This window comes from Somniosus microcephalus, chromosome 1 (assembly GCF_052327205.1).
Source record: "Somniosus microcephalus isolate GS21.2 chromosome 1, FLI_Smic_1.0, whole genome shotgun sequence".
In the NCBI taxonomy this organism is placed as follows: Eukaryota; Metazoa; Chordata; class Chondrichthyes; order Squaliformes; family Somniosidae; genus Somniosus; species Somniosus microcephalus.
This window is the reverse complement of record NC_140987.1, coordinates 13,816,057-13,841,299: the sequence shown is the minus strand read 5'-3', so window position 1 is coordinate 13,841,299 and position 25,243 is coordinate 13,816,057. Positions and strand designations below refer to the sequence as shown.

Here is a 25,243-nt window from a genome sequence, read left to right as displayed (position 1 = left end):
CGCCTTAAGAGGGCGCTAATGGGGCGCAAAGCAACTAGCGCCCGGGCGCGGCGATGTTTGCACCGCTCGCGAAATTAACTAGACATTTTGCGGCGGCGCTAAACACTACCGCCACGATCTCCTGCGCCAGCAGATTGTGACGTCAGTCGAGCGTGCAACGCCCCGTTAGTGCCCCGGACCGGATATCGAGTGGCGCCCCCTGCCTTACCGCCTGCCGCTAGCAACGACAGGTTGAGGGGAGCATTTTGCAGTCAAAAAGGGACTGGGGGAGCGCTATTTAAAGGTGACCGCTTCCTGCCTTTTTTTGTCGGTGACATTTTTGCACCACGCATTCTGAGAGAGAGAGAGACTTCTGGAGAGATTCAACGCTGTGTGAAGGAGTTTTGGGTACTGAGCAGCACTTTGCAGGTTTATTTTGATTTGCCCTTCCTCGCTTCGCCCGCGCTCTGAGGTAGCGCCTCGCTCCTCGGCCTTTGCGCCTTAAGACAGGTGTGAAGCGCCTGATTTAGCGCTCCAATCACCTCCAAGGGCGATAAAAGCCAAGTTTGCCGTTGGTGGCAATAATTAGCAGCAGGCGCTAAACTTTGCGCACGGCCGATAATGACGCCCCAAATGGGACGATACTGAATTTTTCCCCCAACATGTTTTAAGCTGCTGGGCAAAGTCTGGTTTTGTGATAGTGCAGAAGGTACCTGGGCAAGTATTTCTAATAGATGCAATGAGCTTGTTGTGCACCTTGCTGATTCTCAATTACTAATCTAACAGGGGGAAACCAGTTAATGGCCGAGTCCGACCAAAGACATTACCCAGTCACAGGATTCATTCTTGTTGGATTTCCGGGACTTCAAGACTTGCAGTCACGCCTGTGGTCCCTGTTTCTGGTTGTATATATTTTAATCGTTGTTGGGAACGTTTCTGTACTGTATATGGTTACCACAGACAAACGCTTGCACGCGCCCATGTACTTCCTTCTCGCTAACCTGGCAGCAGTGGACGTGGTGCTGACGACTTCGGTCATCCCTCGAATGTTGGCGAGGCTTATAGTGGACGCTAAAATTATTCGGTGGAGTAACTGCTTTATTCAGATGTATTTCTTCCACAGTATGTCAGCAGTGAAGATGTTGCTACTGTCCCTGATGGCTTACGACCGTTCAGTCGCAATATGCAACCCCCAGTATTATTTGTCGCTTGCGAGAGATGCTACTTTTGTCAAAATGGCAGGTCTTATCTGGGTCATGGGCTTGGCTTGCTTCCTGCCGCCAGTAGTTCTAGCTTCCATCTTTCCGTTTTGTGGGGCAAACCAAGTTTACAATTCCTTCTGTGAGCTGTCGTCTGTAACCAGCCTGATCTGCACAGACGCCACTGCTGTCAAATTTTTAACCCTGATTTCAAACGCGTTGTCAGTCTTGTCAAATTTTGTATTCATCGTCTATTCCTACATCAAAATAGCTAAATCAGTAAAGCGAATTGCCCGCTCTGAGCGCAAAAAGACCGTATCCACCTGTGTCAGCCACGTGGTGGTCACCAGTTTCCATTTCCCCTCGGCCCTCCTTTATGCTGCAATGTTCTATATCGGCTGCATTCCCCCTATCATTAGTGTTGCTTCTACCATTGTGTACGTTACCTTAAGTCCTTTATTGAGTCCGATTATTTACATGCTATCAGCAAAGGAAATGAGACAAAAGATTGTTCAGCTCATCAGAGTAAAAAAGATTTCTCCTCACGTTGGAAGCACTGTTGCTGTTGAAAGCCCTTGAGATTGAATAAAAGAATCATTGAATGACCATTCTTGCCATATGTTTGTTGTTCATCCTTTGTGTTCATCAGTTGACCGAAATCTCAGCTTTGTTTTGTTTTGTTAGTGGTTAGAATCAAACTGAACCAATACGGTTTGGAACAAGAGGGTATAGAAGAGATTTACTAGAATGGTTCCAGGGCTGAGGGATTACAGTTACGTGGATAGACTGGAGAAGCTGGGGTTGTTCTCCTTGGAGCAGAGAAGGCTAAGAGGAGATTTGATAGAGGTGTCCAAAATCATGAAGGATTGAGACAGAGTAAATAAAGAGAAACTGTTTCCAATGGCTGAAGGGTCAGTAACCAGAGGACACAGATTTAAGGTGATTGGCAAAAGAACCAGAGGCGAGAGGAGGGAAAACTTTTTTACGCAGCGAGTGGTTAGGATTTGGAATGCGCTGCCTGATAGGGCGGTGGATACAGATTCAACAGTAGATTTCAAAAGGGAATTGGATAAATACTTGAAAGAGAAAAAATTGCAGGGATCTGGGGAAAGAGCGGGGGAGTGGGACTGACTGGATTGATCTTCAAAAGAGCCGGCGCAGACTCCTGTGCTGTACTATTCTATGATTTGAATATACTGGGGAATAATGTTCACAATTCTAGACTCATCTTACAAGAAATAACTTGCATTTATATAGCGTCTCTCTCAACCTCAGGACATCCCAAAGCACTTTACAGCCAATGAAGTACTTCTGAAGTGTAGTCACTGTTGTAATGTAGGAAACGCGGCAGTCAATTTGCGCACAGCAAACTCCCACAAACAGCAATGAGATAATGACCAGATAATTTGTTTTAGTGATGTTGATTGAGGGATAAATATTGGCCCCAGGATATCATAGAGAACTCCCCTGCTCTTCTTTGAAATAGTGCCATGGCATCTTTCCCTGAGAGGGGAAACAGGGCCTCGGTTTAACGTCTTATCCGAAAGACGGCAGCTCTGACATAGCCGCACTCCCTCAGTGCAGCACTGCAGTGTCAGCCTAGATTTTGTGCTCAAGTCGCTGGTGTGGGGATTCCATCTGAAACATCCCAGCTCAGTTCACGTGAATGAATTGCTATAAAGTGCAGCTACTCTGAGAGATAGGTTAGGCAGCCATTGTGCACCTATCGAGGTTGCACTAACAATGATGTGGATAACCAGTTCATTTTTGGCGGTGTTGGCTGATGGAGGAATGTTGGCCTGGACCCCGCCCTACTCTTTGAACAGTGCTGTGGGAACGTTAACATTCGACACTTAACCTGAAAAGGCCTCAGTTTACTCTCTCATCCAAAGGACAGCACTTCATCAGTACTGCTCTTAAATGGCAGCCTGGATTATATACTCAAACCTCGAGTGCGATCTTCAATGCACAAGATTGTGCCCACAGGGAGTAGTAGGCGAATAACATAGATGCATTTAAGGGGAAGCTAGATAAACAAAAGAAAGACATTTCTACAGCGCCTTTCACAGCCACCGGACGTCCCAAAGCGCTTTACAGCCAATGAAGTACTTTTGAAGTGTAGTCACTGTTGTAATGTAGGAAACGGGGCAGCCAATTTGCGCACAGCAAGCTCCCACAAACAGCAATGTGATAATAACCACATAATCTGTTATTTATGTAATGATGTTGATTGAGGGATAAATATTGGCCAGGACACCGGGGATAACTCCCCTGCTCTTCTTCGAAATAGTTCCGTGGGATCTTTTGCGTCCACCTGAGAGAGCAGACGGGGCCTCGGTTTAACATCTCATCTGAAAGACGGCACCTCCGACAGTGCGGCACTCCCTCAGCACTGCACTGGAGTGTCAGCCTGGATTTTTGTGCTCAAGTCTCTGGAGTGGGACTTGAACCCACAAGAGTTTTACAGCTCTGCTCTACATCAGTAGATGTATGTTATGAGCTGGTGGAGTGGAACCATAGAATAATACAGCAGAGAAGGCCATTCGGCCCATTGTGCCTCTTTGTAAGAGCTCTCCAATTAGACCCACTCCCCCCTGCCCTTTCCCCATAGCCCTGCACATTTTTCCCCTTGCAAGTATTTACTTTCCCATTTCAAGTATTGATGTAGATTGCCTTCAGTAATTTGCGTTGAGCTGGATATAAGGGCCACCTGTTCGTTCTACCACCACCTGTCGCCGACCTAGACAGCCTCAAGCTCACCAGTCTGGTCCACAATAGGAAGGAGGAGGAGGCGGCGGGGGGTGGTGATCCTCTTGTGGGGATGTGCGAGCAAAGCCAGTACAAATACTAATGGATTTCTGGCCTGAGTTTCGGATGCTAAGCTCAAGTTAGTGTTGTGTAAGTATCTGACCTAGGACTACCACTTTCTGATCTGGGATCGACTTTGGGAGTGCGGGGTTAGCGGTGATTGCCACAGTAACCATTAATCATGAGCACATCCACATGGGTGACGTGTGAAAGCTCAATTTTTGCAGCATCGTGACTGTAAATTTAACCGTCAAAATTCACGGATTACCAGAAAAATGACAGTATATATTCTGCAGAATAAGTCGGTGTATATTCTGTTGAAAACGAAATCACAATGCAACCAACATAAACCATATATAAAATCATAGCTAGATCTTTTCACTCTTTAAATGTGGAATCTGTGAAAAAATACTGTATAAATAACATATTTAATGTGCCTTGGACTTGTAGTGCAGTTCCATATCATCCTTGAAGAGCTTAAGACAAACTCATGCCCCTGCACAAATGCCTAATCCTGCACCTTTGTCAAATGTCCAGCGAATTGCTGTTGCTCCTCTGGTCCATTGTCTCTCAGGTTATCCTCAATTTAATAAATGATGTATACGTTGGACAAAAATCATTGCAAAAATAACTCAGGACTTAAACGGTTTCTATTCAGTGTCTGTCGTTTGTCAATCATAGAATGATACAGCGCTGAAGGAGGCCATTCGGCCCATCGTGTTGTCGGGGTTCGCAAAATTCCGCAAAGTTTCGAACTGTGTATATTTCAAAGAAGTTTGAAAATGGCCGTCAGAAAGCATGGCCAAAGGGCTTAAAAGAGCAACTATCAGCTTGGAGTATGTCTGTGTGGGAGGATCTAGCAGTGGCTGTGAGAAAGACCTGCCAATCAAAGGGAGGTTCCCTTCTAAGAAACTGCAGGATGTTTATTTACTTAAGAGATTAGCCCACTTGAGACTAACCGCAGAACAATCGCCTCTATTTATACAGAAATCCAAACCCATTCAAAGCACTCACAGACAATGAGGCACATTGAAACTGTGGAAAGGACTCTTTGATATGCAACAGTTTAGGAATGGATGGGTTCGAATCACCCATCGTTCTGAACAATAGGGCAGTTGGATTCCCTTTTGTTTTAGCCCAGGTGAGCTCCGGATGTGGGCGGGAACATTTCAGCCCCACAGTGCAGACACACTAACCCATTCCAACCACTTTGAATCAGCCAATCACAGCGTTTCTCTTGTATATTGGAACTTTGGGCGCGAATTTTGCAGACAGCAAAACAGCAGGAGCTCACCAGGTATAAAGATAGCTCCTGAGAAGCTCTCTCTCTCTTACTTCGCTGGACCACAGGTGAGCAGGGTTTCTGACTCCTCAGCAAGGCAGCCTAGTTAGGGGGGGGGGTAATTAAGGGGATATTGCTAAGATTGTTTAATCAACATTGTAGTCACTTATCCCTCGTTTTTGCCATTTGCCTTCCCCCATTTAAGCATTTTACTGTAATTACTGTGATCGTGTGGTATAGTTTAATATTTGATTATAGTTTCTTTAGTTTAATAAAAGTTGACTTTCTCACATCAAAACCACTTGTCCATTTTTAATATATCATTAATTATAAGCCCTCCAGTCAGAACTGGAAGGTGGGGTAGCGATTCGAAACCGCTGTTTGGAAATTGGTTTTCAGTGTAGCAGCAAAAGACTGCCTGACCAGGTGAATTACCGTAAACCAGGTAAAAGATTGGAATTGGTCAGAGTGCAGGCAAAGGCTGCCTGACCAGGTAAATTACCGTAAACCAGTGAAAAGATTGGAATTGGTCAGAGTGCAGGCAAAGACTGCCTGACCAGGTGAATTACCGTAAACCAGGTAAAAGATTGGAATTGGTCAGAGTGCAGGCAAAGGCTGCCTGACCAGGTAAATTACCGTAAACCAGGTAAAAGATTGGAATTGGTCAGAGTGCAGGCAAAGACTGCCTGACCAGGTGAATTACTGTAAACCAGGTAAAAGATTGGAATTGGTCAGAGTGCAGGCAAAGGCTGCCTGACCAGGTAAATTACCGTAAACCAGTTAAAAGATGCCCCCCTACAGTGTCTGTGCCGGCTCTTTGAAAGAGCTCTCCAATTAGTCCCACTCCCCTGCTGTTTCACCATATCCCTGTAAATGTTCCCCTTCAAGTATTTATCCAATTCCCTTTTGAAAGTTATTATTGAATCTGCTTCCACCGCCCATCCAGGCAGTGCGTTCCAGATCACAACTCGCTGCGTAAACATTTGTTTTCCTCATGTTGCCTCTGGTTCCTTTGCCAATTACCTTAAATAACATAATTATGAGAAGATGTATATTTTTTAAATACAAAATGAGAAACACAGCTGATGTGCAAAGGCCCACAGTGCAATACCTCCCCCCCCCACCCGCGACCATCCCCCCCCACTCCCCCACCCATGAGGATGAGGTTAATTGGGAAGTAGAATCATAGAAATTTACAGCACAGAAGGAGGCCATTTGGCCCATCTTGTCCGTGCCGGCCGACAAAGAGCTATCCAGCCTCATCCCATTTTCCAGCTCTTGGTCCATAGCCCTGCAGGTTACGGCACTTCAATTGAATATCCAAGTACTTTTTAAATGTGATGAGGGTTTCTGCCTCTACCACCCTTTCAGGCAGTGAGTTCCAGACCCCCACCACCCTCTGGGTAAAAATGTAATGGATAATGGTTAGATGATACCGAGCTTGGATTATAAAAGCCACCAGTTGTGAGAGAGGAAGACTTAGGGAGGTGCGTTCAGTTTTTGGGCTTTGAATTTCAGGAAGAATATATTAGACTTGGAGGGGGTACAGTGCAGATTCGCCAGAATGATACTGGGGCTTAAAGGGTTAAGTTATGAGGCCAGGTTGCAAGAACTTGGCTTGTATTCCCTTGACTTATGAAGGTTGAAGGTTCTAGTCGGGATGCTTCAAATGATAGAGGTTCAATAGGGTAGATGCAGAAAATCTATTTCATCTGGTGGGGTGTATACAACAATGGGGCACAATCTTAAAATTAAAACTAGGCCATTTAGGAATGAAATCGGGAAGAACTTCACACAAAGGGTAGTGGAAATCTGGAACTCCCCCAAAAGGCTGTGGATACTGGGGGTCAATTGAAATTTTCAAGACTGAGATTGATAGATTTTTGTTGAGTAAGGGTATCAAGGGCTATTGAACCAAGGCGGATAAATGGAGTTGAGGTACAGATCAGCCATGATCTAATTGAGTTCCCCAGGCCCGGATGAAATGTATCCCAGGCTGTTAAGCGAAGCAAAAGAGGAAATAGCAAAGGCCCTGACCATCATTTTCCAATCCTCGCTGGCATCAGGTGTGGTGCCGGAGGACTGGAGGACTGCTAATGTGGTACCCTTGTTTAAAAAGGGAGAAAAGGATAGACCGAGTAATTACAGGCCAGTCAGCCTAACCTCGGTGGTGGGAAAATTATTGGAAAGAATTCTGAAGGACAGGGTAAATCTTCATTTAGAAAGACACAGATTAATCAAGGATAGTCAGCATGGATTTGTTAAGGGAAGGTCGTGTCTGACAAACTTGATTGAATTTTTTGAGGAGGTAACAAGGAGGGTAGATGAGGGTAGTGTGTTTTGATGTAGTTTATATGGACTTTAGCAAGGCTATTGATAAGGTTCCACGTGGCAGACTGGTCATGAAGTTAAAAGCCCATGGGATCCAGGGCAAGTGTCAAGTTGGATTCAAAACTGGCTCGGAGATAGGAAGCAGAGGGTAATGGTTGATGGGTGTTTTTGTGACTGGAAGGCTGTTTCCCGTGGGGTTCCTCAGGGCTCAGTACTGGGTCCCTTGCTTTTTGTGGTATATATCAACGATCTTGACTTGAATATAGGGGGTATGATTAAGAAGTTTGCAGATGATACTAAAATCGGCTGTGTGATTGATACTGAAGAAGGAAGCTGTAGACTGCAGGAAGATATCAATAAATTGGTCAGGTGGGCAGAACAGTGGCAAATGGAATTCAATCTGGAGAAGTGTGAGGTAATGCATTTGGGGAGGGCTAACAAGGAAAGGGAATACACAGTAAATGGTAGGACACTGAGTAGTGTAGAGGAACAAAGGGACCTTGGAGTGCATGTCCACAGATCCCTGAAGGTTGCAGGCCAGGTAGATAAGGTGGTTAAGAAGGCATACGGAATGCTTGCCTTTATTAGCCGTGGCATAGAATACAAGAGCAGGGGGTTATGCTTCAACTGTATAAAACACTAGTTAGGCCTCAGCTAGAGTACTGCGTGCAGTTCTGGTCACCACATTACAGGAAAGATGTGATTGCACTAGAGAGGGTACAGAGGAGATTTACAAGGATGTTGCTGGGAGTAGAGAATCTTAGCTATGAGGAAAGACTGGATAGGCTGGGTCTGTTTTCCTTGGAACAGAGGAGGCTGAGGGGAGACCTTATTGAGGTGTGTAAAATTATGAGGGGCCTAGATAAAGTGGATAGAAAGGACCTATTTCCCTTAGCAGAGGGGTCAAAAACCAGGGGGCACAGATTTAAAGTAATTGTTGGAAGGTTTAGAGGGGATTTGAGGGGAAATTTCTTCACCCAGGGGGTTGTGGGGGTCTGGAACTCTCTGCCTGAAAGGGTGGTAGAGGCAGGAACCCTAACCACATTTAAAAAGTACTTGGATGTGCACTTGGGATGCTGTAACCTGCAGGGCTACGGACCAAGAGCTGGGAAGTGGGATTAGGCTGGATAGCTCTTTGTTGGCCGGCGCGGACACGATGGGCCGAAATGGCCTCCTTCCATGCTGTAACTTTCTATGATTCTAGTTCTGGAACAGGCTGGAGGGGCTGAATTTTCTACACCTGTTTCTACCTAAGCAGTTCTAGATTTGAAGTCCTGGGGTGGGGGTGGGGGGAAAGTGCAGTGAATCTTGCTTTAATTACAGGGAGAATACAAGAAGAGTATGTAGGATGGAGTAAAATACAGAGGGGGAGACGGGTGTTGGTAGCAGGGAGGAGATGGAATCACCTGTAACATGGCCGGCTTTTACCTGTTCCTGGGCCAGTGTGAGAGAGGTGATGCAGGAGTCTCCCCAATGGTTTTTTTTCATTCCTGAGATGTGGGCGTCGCTGGCAAGGCCAGCATTTATTACCCATCTCTAACTGCTCTTGAGAAGGTGGTGGTGGGCTGCCCTTCTTGAACCGCTGCAGTCCATGTGGTGAAGGTGCTCCCAGAGAGCCGTTAGGGAGGGAGTTCCAGGATTATGACCCAGCGACGATGAAGGAGCGGCGATATATTTCCAAGTCAGGATGTTGTGTGACTTGGAGGGGAACTTGGAGGTGGTGATGTTCCCATGCGCCTGCTGCCCTTGTCCTTCTAGGTGGTAGAGGTCGCAGAAGAAGCCTTGGCGAGTTGCTGCAGTGCATCTTGTAAATGGTACACACTGCAGCCACGGTACTCCGGTGGTGGAGGGAGTGGATGTTTAAGGTGGTGGATGGGGTGTCGATCCAGCGGGCTGCTTTGTCATGGATGGTGTCGAGCTCCTCCCCAAATATGGGAGCAGGTTTCACGTTTTGTGTCTTTAAGGGTTGTCGAGAGGAAAGAAAAGTGTTTAGCATAAAAAAGGCAACTTAGCTCATTAGAGGAGCGACTGTATTGGTTATTAAAGCACAAGACACCACCATCCTAACAGATACAATAACACTGGCATCGTAAAGTGTCCAATGCATGTTTGCTGATGGAAGTAAATTGACTATATTACATAAAGTTCCTAACACTTCAAAACTGCAATCAAAGTCTCACGTAACAATCATTTTCCCATTGTTGTGATGCTATCCATGCTCAGGATATCCACGATAGTGAAGGGAATATTCATCCTCGTGACAGTAGATTCCCAGTGTCTCCTGAAGCCTCATCTCCTCTTGCCTGAGCTGCATAGAGTCCACCAGGTCATAAATGATCGCCAGCGACCACATGGGAGACAGGTACCAGGAGTTGATGACGCCGTCTTTACCAATTAGCAGCATCATAAAGTGCTCCTCGCTGATCTGGAAGTGTTCGCGAAGGCCTGTCACCACCATCGAGGAAAGCTCCTCGGACTCGACCTGGGACCTCCCTACGTTCAGCAAATTAAAGCAAACAGTTCAACAAACACATCCGATAAGTCTCGTCAGCCTCGCGCGGCTGGTAGCGCTCGTGCTTCTGATTCAGAAGATTGTGGGCTCAAGCCCCACTTCAGGACTTGAGCTCATGACCCGGGCTGACGCTCCAGTGCGGTACTGAAGCAGTGCCACACTGTTGGAGGCGCCGTCTTTCTAGTTGAGTCGCTAAACTGAGCCGAGTAGTGTAACCGCCGCTCGGAACTTAACGAATGAGCTAGTGCGTAAACCAACAAGTGCCCTTACCATTCAACGGAAACAATTCCAGAAATCCTGAGGCATCTTCCCCTGAACCCGTCAACTTCAACAGGGCAAAGTGGCGAATTCCTGATCAAAAACAGAACACGAGCAAAGTTTGCTCTTTTTAATATATGATAAAAACCCACAAAATATTTGCCTTAAATGTCCTGGAAGCTTCATCGTGGTTTGTAGTAGTACGATAGTGGGGCTTAGTTGGTAGCACGCTCACCGCTCGAGTCAGAAGGCTGTGAGTTCGAGCCTCCTGCCACGATACGGTTGTGCGGCGGTTATGTAACTGGACGTAATCCACAAAGTGTGAGTTCAAATCCCGCCATGGCACTTTGAGAATTTAAATTCAGTTTATTAAAAAATGTGACCATGAAGCTATTGTTCTGTTGTAAAAGCCCAACTGGTTCACTCACGTCCTTTAGGGAAGGAAACCTGCCGTCCTTACCCGGTCTGGGCTTATATGTGACTCCAGACCCACACCGACGTGGTTGACTATTAACTGCCCTCTGAAGTGGCCTATTAAGCCAGTCAGTTCTCAGGGCAACCAGGGATGGGGAATAAATGCCGGCCTTGCCAGAGACGCCCACGCCCCGAGAATTAATTTTTTTTTAAACATAGTCTCGGCTGACAGCCCCGTCCGGTACAGAGAAAGTGCCGCGTTGTTGGAGGTGCTGTCTTTCAGATGAAATGTTAAACTGAGGTAACATAGGAACAGGAGGAGGCCATTCAGCCCGCCGAGCCTACTCCGCCATTCAGTTAGATCGTGGCTGATCTGTACCTCAGCCCCATTTACCCAGTTCTGCCTGCCAGTGCTGGTGACTGTTGAAGCTATGACGGACTTTGAAGAACAAGAAGGAGTCTTTCCAGTGTCCTGGCCAACACTCGTCCCTCGACTACCACCAACAACACTAAGCACACATTTATGGCATCGCTGTCCGTGGGATCTTACTAGGTAAAATGGATGCTATTGTTTGTCCATGTCGCCATCGCAGTACTTCAAAGTTAAGTTCACCATATTTAGTATGGTATATGCTGAAATGCCACGGCGAGCAGGAGACCAAACCTCCTGCTTCTGAATACTGGATTGATAGCCAGTGGGGAGCTCGCGTCCAATGGGAGTGGAGTGTCGACTAACCCCCTCATGGGGAGTTCTGAGTCAGTCTGAACGGCCCGTCCACATTGAAACGGGGACTTCTGTTACGGAAAGGAGTCTGCGCACGATCTGCGGGCTGTAAAGCAGCGGGTTGCCCTGTGTGCCACTAGGCACGAAAGAGAAAGAAGAAGGTGGTGTTGAAAAAACGTACCCAGTTTGCAGGCCTGGCCATGCATCGCTGTGATCTGCTGTTGAAATGTCCAATCTTCATCGTCTGGAGTTGAAATTATCAACAATCTTCGTTTCCACTGCAACCTTAGAATAACAGAGTCAAAGTGAGTTTCACTTGCCCCCAACAATTGACTTTTATTCTTTCTTGCATGTCCCAAACTGCGATAAAATATTTCCACTCTCCGATTCCAGTACATATTCCCTGTTTGAATCCCTTCAATCAGGTGTCCGTTCTTCCCACAGTACTAGAACGGCCCAAGCTAAAGTCACTATCCTCTGTGACTGACCTCTCTGTAGCCATTGACAGTTGATCACACCATCCTCCTCCAACGCATCTCCTCTTGTGCCCAGTTTGGAGGGACTGCCCTTCATTTACTGAGAGCTGTTACTTGGCCTGATGGTGTGAAGCGACTGGATTAAACATCAGTGGAAACACAACCCATCAAGGCTTCAATGTGAACAGTGCATGTTAATTCATCTCCCTCGCACCACTGGACTAGGTATCCCATCCAGGTCACATTTATAGCATTAGAGTTCATTATTCATAGGCTGCACATGGGCTGTGGGAGGAGATTAAATGGGTGGGTAGAGTCCGTGATAGGGGAGAGTGTACATGGGCTGTGGGAGGAGATTAAATGGGTGGGTAGAGTCCATGATAGGGGAGAGTGTACATGGGCTGTGGAAGGAGATTAAATGGGTGGGTAGAGTCTATGATAGGGGAGAGTGTACATGGGCTGTGGGAGGAGATTAAATGGGTGGGTAGGGTCCATGATAGGGGAGAGTGTACATGGGCTGTGGAAGGAGATTAAATGGGTGGGTAGAGTCTATGATAGGGGAGAGTGTACATGGGCTGTGGGAGGAGATTAAATTGGTGGGTAGAGTCTGTGATAGGGGAGAGTGTACATGGGCTGTGGGAGGAGATTAAATGGGTGGGTAGAGTCTGTGATAGGGGAGAGTGTATTTGGGCTGTGGGAGGTGATTAAATGGGTGGGTAGGGTCCATGATAGGGGCGAGTGTACATGGGGTGTGGGAGGAGATTAAATGGGTGGGTAGAGTCCATGATAGGGGAGAGTGTACATGGGCTGTGGGAGGAGATTAAATGGGTGGGTAGAGTCCACGATAGGGGAGAGTGTCCATGGGCTGTGGGAGGAGATTAAATGGGTGGGTAGAGTCTGTGATAGGGGAGAGTGTATTTGGGCTGTGGGAGGAGATTAAATGGGTGGGTAGGGTCCATGATAGGGGCGAGTGTACATGGGGTGTGGGAGGAGATTAAATGGGTGGGTAGAGTCTGTGATAGGGGAGAGTGTATTTGGGCTGTGGGAGGAGATTAAATGGGTGGGTAGAGTCTGTGATAGGGGAGAGTGTACATGGGGTGTGGGAGGAGATTAAATGGGTGGGTAGGGTCCATGATAGGGGAGAGTGTACATGGGCTGTGGGAGGAGATTAAATGGGTGGGTAGAGTCTGTGATAGGGGAGAGTGTACATGGGGTGTGGGAGGAGATTAAATGGGTGGGTAGGGTCCATGATAGGGGAGAGTGTACATGGGCTGTGGGAGGAGATTAAATGGGTGGGTAGAGTCTATGATAGGGGAGAGTGTATTTGGGCTGTGGGAGGAGATTAAATGGGTGGGTAGAGTCTGTGATAGGGGAGAGTGTACATGGGGTGTGGGAGGAGATTAAATGGGTGGGTAGGGTCCATGATAGGGGCGAGTGTACATGGGCTGTGGGAGGAGATTAAATGGGTGGGTAGGGTCCATGATAGGGGAGAGTGTACATGGGCTGTGGGAGGAGATTAAATGGGTGGGTAGAGTCTATGATAGGGGAGAGTGTACATGGGCTGTGGGAGGAGATTAAATGGGTGGGTAGAGTCTATGATAGGGGAGAGTGTATTTGGGCTGTGGGGTTCATTCACTTGATGCTTTCTTATGCTATTATGACCCTGGAGGACATAGAGATGCAATGGTGGGGGGGGTGGGGGGACACTCCTGCAGTAAAGGAAGGGTTGAGTTGACCTCACACATACCTGGAAAGAAATTTGTTGATGTTGACCTGATTGTCGTGTTTGACACAGGTGACACCACTTCTCTTTTCTTCTTGAATCTCCAGCTGCCGAGAGGGGAGTGTGTCCATATAATTCACCAGAACCTTCATCGGGATAGGGACGTCAAAATATTGCTGGGGGAGAAACACAGGAATACAAAAGCGAGCAGTCAGTACATGAAAGCTGCATCAATAGCCCTGTGCAATGGACCAACACAATCCTTACTATTAATATACAAACTGCTCCTGCACCAGTTCACACACAACAAACTCAACAGTGCCCAGCTGTTAGGAACATTAAGAACAAGAGGGGGCCATTCAGCCCCTCGTGCCTGAAAGTCGGTCATGGTCGATCTGTACCTCCACTCCATCAGCCCACCCTTGCTCCATATCCCTTGATACCCTTACCTAACAAATATCTGTCTCCGTTTTGAAAGTTCCAATTGCCCCCCAGCATCCACAGCCTTTTGGGGGAGAGAGTTCCAGATTTCCACTGTCCTTTGTGTGATAAAGTGCCTCCTGACATCACCCCTGAACGGCTTGGCTCGAATTTTAAGATTATATCTCTCGTTCTTGATTTCCCCACCAGAGGAAATCGTTTCTCTGTATCAATCCTATCAAATTCTATTTTTTTATTCGTTCGTGGGTGTCGCTGGCAAGGCCAGCATTTATTGCCCATCCCTAATTGCCCTTGAGAAGGTGGTGGTGAGCCACCTTCTTGAACCGCTGCAGTCCGTGTGGTGAAGGTGCTCCCACAGTGCTGTTAGGGAGGGAGTTCCAGGATTTTGACCCAGCGATGATGAAGGAATGGCGATATATTTCCAAGTCAGGATGGTGTGTGACTTGGAGGGGAACTTGGAGGTGGTGGTGTTCCCATGCGTCTGCTGCCCTTGTCCTTCTAGGTGGTAGAGGTCGCGGGTTTGGGAGGTGCTGCCGAAGAAGCCTTGGCGAGTTGCTGCAGTGCATCTTGTAGATGGTACACACTGCAGCCACGGTACGCCGGTGGTGGAGGGAGTGAATGTTTAAGGTGGTGGATGGGGTGCCAATCAAGTGGGCTGCTTTGTCCTGGATGGTGTCGAGCTTCTTGAGTGTTGTTGGAGCTGCACTCATCCAGACAAGTGGAGAGTATTCCATCACACTCCTTACTTGACCCTGGTAGATGGTGGAAAGGCTTTGGGGAGTCAGGAGGTGAGACACTCGCCGTAGAATACCTAGCCTCTAACCTGCTCTTGTTGCCACAGTATTTATTGGCCGGTCCAGTTAAGTTTACGGTCAATGATAACCCCCCAGGATTTTGATGGTGCGGGATTCAGCGATGGTAATGCCGTTGAATGTCAAGGGGGGGGTGTTTAGACTCTCACTTGTTGAAGATAGCCATTGCCTGGCACTTGTGTGGAGCGAATGTTACCTGCCACTTATCAGCCCAAGCCTGAATGTCGTCCAGGTCTTGCTGCATGCGGGCATGGACTGCTTCATTATCTGAGGAGTTGTGAATGGCACTGAACACTGCAGTCATCAGTGAATATCCCCACTTCTGACCTTATGATGGAGGGAAGGTCATTGATGAAGCAGCTGAAGATGGTTGGGCCTTGGACACTGCCCTGAGGAACTCCTGCAGCGATGTCCTGGGGCTGTGATGATTGACCTTCAACCACCACAAACATCTTCCTTTGTGCTAGGTATGACTCCAGCCAGTAGAGAGTTTCCCCCTGATTCCCATTGACTTCAGTTTTACTGGGGCTCCTTGATGCCACACTCAGTCAAATGCTGCCTTGATGTCAAGGGCAGTCACTCTCACCTCACCTCTGGAATTCAGCTCTTTTGTCCATGTTTGGACCAAGGCTGTAATGAGGTCTGAAGCCAAGTGGTCCTGGTGGAGCTCAACTGGGCTTCGGTGAGCAGGTTATTGGTGAGTAAGTGCCGCTTGATAGCACTGTCGATGACACCTTCCATCACTTTGCTCATGATTGAGAGTAGACTGATGGGGTGGTAATTGGCCGGATTGGATTTGTCCTGCTTTTTGTGGGCAGGACATACCTGGGCGGTTTTCCACATTGTTGGATAGATGCCAGTGTTGTAGCTGTACTGGAACAGCTTGGCTAGAGGGGCGGCTAGTTCTGGAGCACAAGTCTTCAGCACGACAGCCAGGATGTTGTCGGGGCCCATAGCCTTTGCTGTATCCAGTGCACTCAGACTGTGATGGTGGGGTCCTCAGGAGGAGGCCAATATGGATCATCCACTCGGCACTTCTGACTGAAGATGGTTGCAAACGCTTCAGCCTTGTCTTTTGCACTCATGAAGACATTTTAAACACCCTGATCAGGTCACCTCTCAATCTCCTATACTCAAGGGAATACAAGCCAAGTTTATGCAACCTGTCTGAATCATTCTTTGATTCTATCAAAATGTCGTGAGATAAGTGCATCAACTTGAGAAGGAATCATTTGCAGGGCTCTGGGGAAAGAGTAGGGGAGTGTTGACTTGACTATTCCAACTCACTCCTGGCTGGCCTCCCACTTTCGACCCTACGTAAACTTGAGGGGATCTAAAACTCGGCTGCCCGTGTCCTAACTCAGCAAAGTGATGGAAGGTGTCGTCGACAGTGCTAACAAGCGGCACTTACTCAGCAATAACCTGCTAACTGACACCCAGTTTGGGTTCCGCCAGGGCCACTCAGCTCCTGACCTCATTACAGCCTTGGTCCAAGCATGGACAAAAGAGCTGAACTCAAGAGGTGAGGTGAGAGTGACTGCCCTTGACATCAAGGCAGCATTTGATCGAGTGTGGCATCAAGGAGCCCTAGCAAAACTGAAGTCAATGGGAATCAAGGGGAAAACTCTCCATTGGTTGGAATCATACCTAGCACAAAGGAAGTTGGCTGTGGTTGTTGGAGGTCATTCATCCCAATCATATGACATCACTGCAGGAGTTCCTCAGGGCAGTGTCCTAGGCCCAACCATCTTCAGCTGTTTCAACAATGACCTTCCCTCCATCATAAGGTCAGAAGTGGGGATGTTCGCTGATGATTGCACACTGTTCAGCACCATTCGAGACTCATTGGATACTGACACAGTCTGTGTCCATATGCAGCAAGATTCAGACTTGGGCTGACAAGTGGCAAGTAACATTCGCACCACACAAGTGCCAGTCAATGATTCAATGGCATTACCATCGCTGAATCCCCACTATCAACATCCTGGGGGTTACCATTGATCAGAAACTGAACTGGACCAGCCATATAAATACTGTGGCTACAAGAGCAGGCCAGAGGCTGGGAATTCTGCGGCGAGTGTCTCACCTCCTGACTCCCCAAAGCCTTTCCACCATCTACAAGGCACAAGTCAGGAGTGTGATGGAATACCCTCCACTTGCCTGGATGAATGCAGCTCCAACAACACTCAAGAAGCTCGACACCATTCAGGATAAAGCAGCCCGCTTGATTGGCACTCCATCCACCTTCAACATTCACTCCCTCCACCACCGGCGCACTGTGGCTGCAGTGTGTACCATCTACAAGATGCACTGCAGCAACTCGCCAAAGCTCCTTCAACAGCACCTTCCAAACCCGCGACCTCTACCACTTAGAAGGACAAGGGCAGCAGACGCATGGGAACATCACCAAGCCACACACCATCCTGACTTGGACCTGTATCGCCGTTCCTTCACTGTCGCTGGGCCAAAATCCTGGAACTCCCTTCCTAACAGCATTGTGGGTGTACCTACACCATATGGACTGCAGTGGTTCAAGAAGGTGGCTCACCACCATCTTCTCAAGGGCAACTAGGGATGGGCACTAAATGCAGGCCTAGCCAGCCAGCGATGCCCACATCCCATCAATGAATAAAAGAAAAAAACTCGCACCAAGTCCCGTTCACCCATCACCCCTGTGTTCGCTGGCCTGCATTGGCTCCCGGTTAAGCAGTGCCTCGATTTAAAAATTCTCATCCTTGTTTTCAAATCCCTCCATGGCCTCGCTCCTCCCTATCTCTCTAACCTCCTCCAGCCACACAACCCCCCAAGATATCTGCGCTCCTCTGATTCTGACTCCAACAATTCTGTTGTCGAGTGGGAGTAATCAGATAGCCCTTTCAAAGAGCCAGAAAAGGCATTATTGGCCGAATGGCCTCCTCCTCTGCTGTACCATTCTATGATTCTGTCTTCGTTCAGCCTCAATATCACTCTGGTGAATCTGCACTGCGTCCCCTCTCCAGGCCAATACATCCTTCCTGAGGTGCGATGCCCAGAACTGAACACAGTCCAGATAGGGTCTGACCACGGCTCCGTACAACTGAAGCATAAATTACTTTCAATCGGGTTAAAAATAGAAAATGGTGGAAATACACAGCAGGTCACTCAGCATCTGTAAAGAGAAAAGGGCAGGTTACCAGAACCTGACAAAGGGCACACACCCAAATGGTGTTGCAAAATGTCAACATTTCAGCTCGACTCCTTTGGTAGCACACCTGCCTCTGGAGTTAGCAGGTTGTAGGTTCAATTCCCGCTCCTGCCTCTTGAGTTAGTAGGTTCTAGGTTCAATCCCTGCTCCTGACTCTGGAGTTAGCAGGTTGTAGGTTCAATCCCCGCTCCTGCCTCTTGAGTTAGCAGGTTGTAGGTTCAATCCCTGCTCCTGACTCTGGAGTTAGCAGGTTGTAGGTTCAATCCCCGCTCCTGACTCTGGAGTTAGCAGGTTGTAGGTTCAATCCCCACTGCTGACTCTGGAGTTAGTAGGTTGTAGGTTCAATCCCCGCTCCTGACTCTGGAGTTAGTAGGTTGTAGGTTCAATCCCTGCTCCTGCCTCTTGAGTTAGCAGGTTGTAGGTTCAATCCCCGCTCCTGCCTCTTGAGTTAGCAGGTTGTAGGTTCAATCCCCGCTCCTGCCTCTTGAGTTAGCAGGTTGTAGGTTCAATCCCTGCTCCTGCCTCTGGAGCTAGCAGGTTGTAGGTTCAATCCCTGCTCCTGACTCTGGAGTTAGTAGGTTGTAGGTTCAATCCCTGCTCCTGACTCTGGAGTTAGTAGGTTGTAGGTTCAATCCCTGCTCCTGGCTCTGGAGTTAGCAAGTTGTAGGTTCAATCCCTGCTCCTGACTCTGGAGTTAGCAGGTTGTAGGTTCAATCCCCTCTCCTGACTCTTGAGTTAGCAGGTTGTAGGTTCAATCCCCACTCCTGACTCTGGAGTTAGCAGGTTGTAGGTTCAATCCCCACTCCTGACTCTGGAGTTAGCAGGTTGTAGGTTCAATCCCCACTCCTGACTCTGGAGTTAGCAGGTTGTAGGTTCAATCCCCACTCCTGACTCTGGAGTTAGCAGGTTGTAGGTTCAATCCCCACTCCTGACTCTGGAGTTAGCAGGTTGTAGGTTCAATCCCCACTCCTGACTCTGGAGTTAGCAGGTTGTAGGTTCAATCCCCACTCCTGACTCTGGAGTTAGCAGGTTGTAGGTTCAATCCCCACTCCTGACTCTTGAGTTAGCAGGTTGTAGGTTCAATCCCCACTCCTGACTCTGGAGTTAGCAGGTTGTAGGTTCAATCCCCACTCCTGACTCTTGAGTTAGCAGGTTGTAGGTTCAATCCCCACTCCTGACTCTGGAGTTAGTAGGTTGTAGGTTCAATCCCCGCTCCTGACTCTGGAGTTAGCAGGTTGTAGGTTCAATCCCTGCTCCTGACTCTGGAGTTAGCAGGTTGTAGGTTCAATCCCCACTCCTGACTCTGGAGTTAGCAGGTTGTAGGTTCAATCCCTGCTCCTGCCTCTTGAGTTAGTAGGTTCTAGGTTCAATCCCTGCTCCTGTCTCTTGAGTTAGCAGGTTGTAGGTTCAATCCCTGCTCCTGACTCTGGAGTTAGCAGGTTGTAGGTTCAATCCCTGCTCCTGTCTCTTGAGTTAGTAGGTTGTAGGTTCAATCCCCGCTCCTGACTCTGGAGTTAGCAGGTTGTAGGTTCAATCCCTGCTCCTGCCTCTGGAGTTAGCAGGTTGTAGGTTCAATCCCTGCTCCTGACTCTGGAGTTAGTAGGTTGCAGGTTCAATCCCTGCTCCTGACTCTGGAGTTAGTAGGTTGCAGGTTCAATCCCCGCTCCTGACTCTGGAGTTAGTAGGTTGCAGGTTCAATCCCTGCTCCTGACTCTGGAGTTAGTAGGTTGTAGGTTCAATCCCTGCTCCTGACTCTGGAGTTAGTAGGTTGCAGGTTCAATCCCTGCTCCTGACTCTGGAGTTAGCAGGTTGTAGGTTCAATCCCTGCTCCTGACTCTGGAGTTAGCGGGTTGTAGGTTCAATCCCCACTGCTGACTCTGGAGTTAGTAGGTTGTAGGTTCAATCCCCGCTCCTGACTCTGGAGTTAGCAGGTTGTAGGTTCAATCCCTGCTCCTGACTCTGGAGTTAGTAGGTTGCAGGTTCAATCCCTGCTCCTGACTCTGGAGTTAGTAGGTTGTAGGTTCAATCCCCGCTCCTGGCTCTTGAGTTAGTAGGTTGCAGGTTCAATCCCTGCTCCTGACTCTGGAGTTAGTAGGTTGTAGGTTCAATCCCTGCTCCTGACTCTGGAGTTAGTAGGTTGCAGGTTCAATCCCTGCTCCTGACTCTGGAGTTAGCAGGTTGTAGGTTCAATCCCTGCTCCTGACTCTGGAGTTAGCGGGTTGTAGGTTCAATCCCCACTGCTGACTCTGGAGTTAGTAGGTTGTAGGTTCAATCCCCGCTCCTGCCTCTTGAGTTAGCAGGTTGTAGGTTCAATCCCTGCTCCTGACTCTGGAGTTAGCAGGTTGTAGATTCAATCCCCGCTCCTGCCTCTTGAGTTAGCAGGTTGTAGATTCAATCCCTGCTCCTGACTCTGGAGTTAGCAGGTTGTAGGTTCAATCCCCACTGCTGACTCTGGAGTTTGTAGGTTGTAGGTTCAATCCCCGCTCCTGACTCTGGAGTTAGTAGATTGTAGGTTCAATCCCTGCTCCTGCCTCTTGAGTTAGCAGGTTGTAGGTTCAATCCCCGCTCCTGCCTCTTGAGTTAGCAGGTTGTAGGTTCAATCCCCGCTCCTGCCTCTGGAGTTAGCAGGTTGTCGGTTCAATCCCTGCTCCTGGCTCTTGAGTTAGCAGGTTGTAGGTTCAATCCCTGCTCCTGCCTCTGGAGCTAGCAGGTTGTAGGTTCAATCCCTGCTCCTGACTCTGGAGTTAGTAGGTTGTAGGTTCAATCCCTGCTCCTGACTCTGGAGTTAGTAGGTTGTAGGTTCAATCCCTGCTCCTGGCTCTGGAGTTAGCAAGTTGTAGGTTCAATCCCTGCTCCTGACTCTGGAGTTAGCAGGTTGTAGGTTCAATCCCTGCTCCTGACTCTGGAGTTAGCAGGTTGTAGGTTCAATCCCTGCTCCTGACTCTGGAGTTAGCAAGTTGTAGGTTCAATCCCTGCTCCTGACTCTGGAGTTAGCAGGTTGTAGGTTCAATCCCCACTCCTGACTCTGGAGTTAGCAGGTTGTAGGTTCAATCCCCACTCCTGACTCTGGAGTTAGCAGGTTGTAGGTTCAATCCCCACTCCTGACTCTGGAGTTAGCAAGTTGTAGGTTCAATCCCCACTCCTGACTCTGGAGTTAGCAGGTTGTAGGTTCAATCCCTGCTCCTGACTCTGGAGTTAGCAGGTTGTAGGTTCAATCCCCACTCCTGACTCTGGAGTTAGCAGGTTGTAGGTTCAATCCCCACTCCTGACTCTCGAGTTAGCAGGTTGTAGGTTCAATCCCCACTCCTGACTCTGGAGTTAGCAGGTTGTAGGTTCAATCCCTGCTCCTGACTCTGGAGTTAGCAGGTTGTAGGTTCAATCCCCACTCCTGACTCTGGAGTTAGCAGGTTGTAGGTTCAATCCCCACTCCTGACTCTGGAGTTAGCAGGTTGTAGGTTCAATCCCCACTCCTGACTCTGGAGTTAGCAGGTTGCAGGTTCAATCCCTGCTCCTGGCTCTGGAGTTAGCAGGTTCTAGGTTCAATCCCCGCTCCTGACTCTGAGCACGTGATCTAGGGCAGTGGCTCTCAAACTGGCGACTGCGGATCCCTGGTGGTCCGTAGAGACTTTCTAGAGGCGCCACCGACTAAACCGCCGCCGTCACAAGTTTCAGGTGAAAGATATTGAAATAAAAAGCTTGCTAACCGGAGACCACTTCAATAACGACAAATTAAATGTTAGTAACACTAATAATAACCTTCCCTCACCACCCACCTCGATAGGCACCGCCTCTCTGAGCACTGATTGGTTGGAAAGCTCCAAACCGGAACAGAGATTCACCATTAATTAGTTCCTTGACGCGCCAATCATAAGGCATGCTAACATCCGGTTTGTGGAGAGGAATAGATAGAATCGTACTTTAAAAACTGCACTTACGATCTAACTAATGGAAACATATTGGCCCAGAAATTCGGGTCTCCACGGGTGAGTACGCACGGGGTACTCACCCATAAGCCCAATCGAAGTGCCGGTTTCCTGCATGCACTGCGCATGCGTGGGAAACCGGCACTTCCGTTCCCCTGAAAGGGGTTCAGAGGTTGAACGCGTGCGCAGGAGATGCTGCGCGTGCGCATCGAACTTCATTTTTCTTTCCAGGTTTTCCAGGGAGGGTAAGTCTGCAGAATTTAGAAATGTAAAAAGCCGGCATAAGGCCGGCTTTTTACAAGGTAAGTGGTGAATTAATTAAAATTAAAACATTTTTTCCACATGTTTATTATTTTTAAATACTTTAAAGCAAGGTAAGTTTATTGTTAGCCCCGTTAGAAAATTTAAAAAAAAATTAAAAAATTTAAATTGTTTAAAATAGTTATTTCATGTAATTTATAGTTTACTAGCTGAGGGTTTTTTTGAGGGCATGTTGTTATGAAAAAAGTACAAATAATTTTTATATATATAAATGAGTTTGTCTGTCTGTCTGTCTGTGTGGGAAGGAGAGAGAGAGAGAGAGGGAAAGAGAGAGAGAGACTGGGGGGGGAGAGAGGCCCGGGGATCGAGAGAGAGACTGGGGGGAGAAGAGAGAGACCGGGGGGAGAGAGAGAGACTGGGGGGGAGAGAGCGACTGGGGGGAAGAGAGAGAAAGAGAGAGAGACTGGGGGGAAGAGAGAGAAAGAGAGAGAGACTGGGGGGAAGAGAGAGAGAGAGAGACTGGGGGGAAGAGAGAGAGAGAGAGAGACTGGGGGGAAGAGAGAGAGAGAGAGAGACTGGGGGGAAGAGAGAGAGAGACTGGGGGGGAGAGAGAGAGACTGGGGGGGAGAGAGGCCTGGGGATCGAGAGAGAGACTGGGGGCAGAAGAGCGAGACGGGGGGGGGGGAGAGAGAGACTGGGGGGGAGAGAGAGAAAGAGAGAGAGACTGGGGGGAAGAGAGAGAAAGAGAGAGAGACTGGGGGGAAGAGAGAGAAAGAGAGAGAGACTGGGGGGAAGAGAGAGAGAGAGAGACTGGGGGGGAAGAGAGAGAGAGAGGACTGGGGGGAAGAGAGAGAGAGAGACTGGGGGAAGAGAGAGAGAGACGGGGAGTGAGAGAGAGAGACTGGGGGGAAGAGAGAGAGAGAGAGACTGGGGGAAGAGAGAGAGAGATGGGGGAAGGTGAGAGAGAGAGACTGGGGGGAAGAGAGAGAGAGAGAGATACTGAGGGGAAGAGAGAGAGAGAGAGACTGGGGGGAAGAGAGAGAGAGAGAGGAGACTGGGGGGAAGAGAGAGAAAGAGAGAGAAACTGGGGGGAAGAGAGAGAGAGAGACTGGGGGAAGAGAGAGAGAGAGAGACTGGGGGGAAGAGATGAGAGAGACTGGGGGGAAGAGAGAGAGAGAGAGACTGGGGGAAGAGAGAGAGAGACGGGGAGTGAGAGAGAGAGACTGGTGGGAAGAGAGAGAGAGAGAGAGACTGGGGGGAAGAGAGCGAGAAGAGCGGGGGGAAGAGAGAGAGAGACTGGGGGGGAGAGAGAGAGACGGGGAGAGAGAGAGAGACTGGGGGAGAGAGAGACTGGGGGGAGAGAGAGAGAGAGACTGGGGGGGGAGAGAGAGATTGGGGGGGAGAGAGAGACTGGGGGGGAGAGAGACTGGGGGGAGAGAGAGAGAGACTGGGGGGGGAGAGAGAGAGACGGGGAGAGAGAGAGAGACTGGGGGGAGAGAGACTGGGGGGGAGAGAGAGAGACTGGGGGGGAGAGAGAGACTGGGGGGGGAGAGAGAGAGAGAGACGGGGGAGAGAGAGACTGGGGGGGAGAGAGAGACCTGGAAGGGAGAGAGAGAGAGAGAGAGACTGGGGGGAGAGAGAGAGAGAGACTGGGGGGGAGAGAGAGACTGGGGGGAGAGAGAGACTGGGGGGGAGAGAGAGACTGGGGGGAGAGAGAGAGAGACGGGGGGGAGAGAGAGACTGGGGGGGAGAGAGAGAGAGACTGGCGGGGAGAGAGAGAGAGACTGGGAGGCAATACCTCAGGCAGAGACAATCCATTAAGAGACACTAAGCAGACGTGCAGCAGCATCTACTTCCGCCTTATGGATCAGAAAAGGAAAAAAAAAATCAAGGACTAATTACTAGAAAGAATTGTAACCAAGTAGTATTAGCATTTATAGACAATTGAGATGATCTTTTTTCTCCCCCCATTTAGACACGACAAACACATATCATTCTTTAACCTATCATAGTGAAAGATCAAACTTAACATGAAATCCTTATATATTTCGACCTGGAATATCCAAGGTCTACGCTCTTCGGTGCTCGACGTGAAGAGTAGGACCCCAGAGTTCATAGATGAAACTAAAGATCTGGATATTATCATTTTACAGGAAACTTGGTATAGAGGAGAAGGACACACTGGCCGTCCCCAAGGGTACACAGAGCTGGTGGTCCCCTCCAATAAATTGCCAGGAGTAACCCAAGGCAGAGACTCCGGAGGCATACTGATTTGGTTTAAAACAGAGCTTAAGAATTGCATCAAATTTATAAAAAAGGGCGAAAAACACATGTGGCTCAAAATTGAGAGGGGGATTATCTCTAACACCCAAGATGTTTTCATTTTTGCACTCTATATCCCCCCAATGGAATCCCCGTACTTTAAAGAGGACACCTTCTCCAACATTGAGAGGGAGATTATCCAATTCCAGGCCCAGGGGAACGTGTTGATCTGTGGTGACCTCAATTCAAGAACTGGCTGTGGTGACCTCAATTCAAGAACCAGACTTCACCAATAATCAGGGAAACAATTACATATTCGGGAATAACCACTTCGATATCCCTTCCCTTCCATACAGGCATAACTGCGACAAGCAGACAAATACCAACGGAAAACAGCTCCTGCAGCTCTGTCGAAGCCTGGGTCTGTACATTGTCAATGGTAGGTTCATGGGAGACCTCCTAGGAAGATCGACCTATTGCTCACCTCTTGGCTGTAGCACCGTAGACTATATGATTACGGATTTGGACCCATCCTCTTTCAGAGCATTCACAGTCAAACCACAAACAACACTGTCAGACCACAGTCAAATTACTATGTAGCTTAAAAAGACAGAAACAACCAACACAGAAACACAACCCAGTAAGCTGTACAAC

The 25,243-nt window shown here is 48.5% G+C and overlaps 2 protein-coding genes across 2 annotated transcripts in view; one reads left to right on the top strand and one right to left on the bottom strand.

Moving 5' to 3' along the window:
* The window catches only part of LOC147123934 (olfactory receptor 6N1-like), a 34,488-nt gene extending 32,708 nt beyond the window's left edge, over window positions 1-1,780 (top strand). The window contains exon 3 of the mRNA XM_085996066.1: window positions 766-1,780. Within this exon, the coding sequence (XP_085852192.1) occupies window positions 780-1,757 (978 nt within the window). The 5' untranslated portion in view covers window positions 766-779 and the 3' untranslated portion in view covers window positions 1,758-1,780. The remainder of the gene's footprint in view (window positions 1-765) is intronic.
* Window positions 1,781-9,612: 7,832 nt separating this feature from the next.
* Window positions 9,613-25,243, bottom strand: part of LOC147123933 (coiled-coil domain-containing protein 80-like) — a 34,501-nt gene continuing 18,870 nt past the window's right edge. Inside the window, exons 4-7 of the mRNA XM_085967821.1 lie at window positions 13,731-13,882; window positions 11,689-11,792; window positions 10,382-10,462; window positions 9,613-10,092 (exon numbers count right to left, since the gene is read on the bottom strand). Of these exons, the coding sequence (XP_085823947.1) occupies window positions 9,809-10,092; window positions 10,382-10,462; window positions 11,689-11,792; window positions 13,731-13,882 (621 nt within the window). The 3' untranslated portion in view covers window positions 9,613-9,808. The remainder of the gene's footprint in view (window positions 10,093-10,381; window positions 10,463-11,688; window positions 11,793-13,730; window positions 13,883-25,243) is intronic.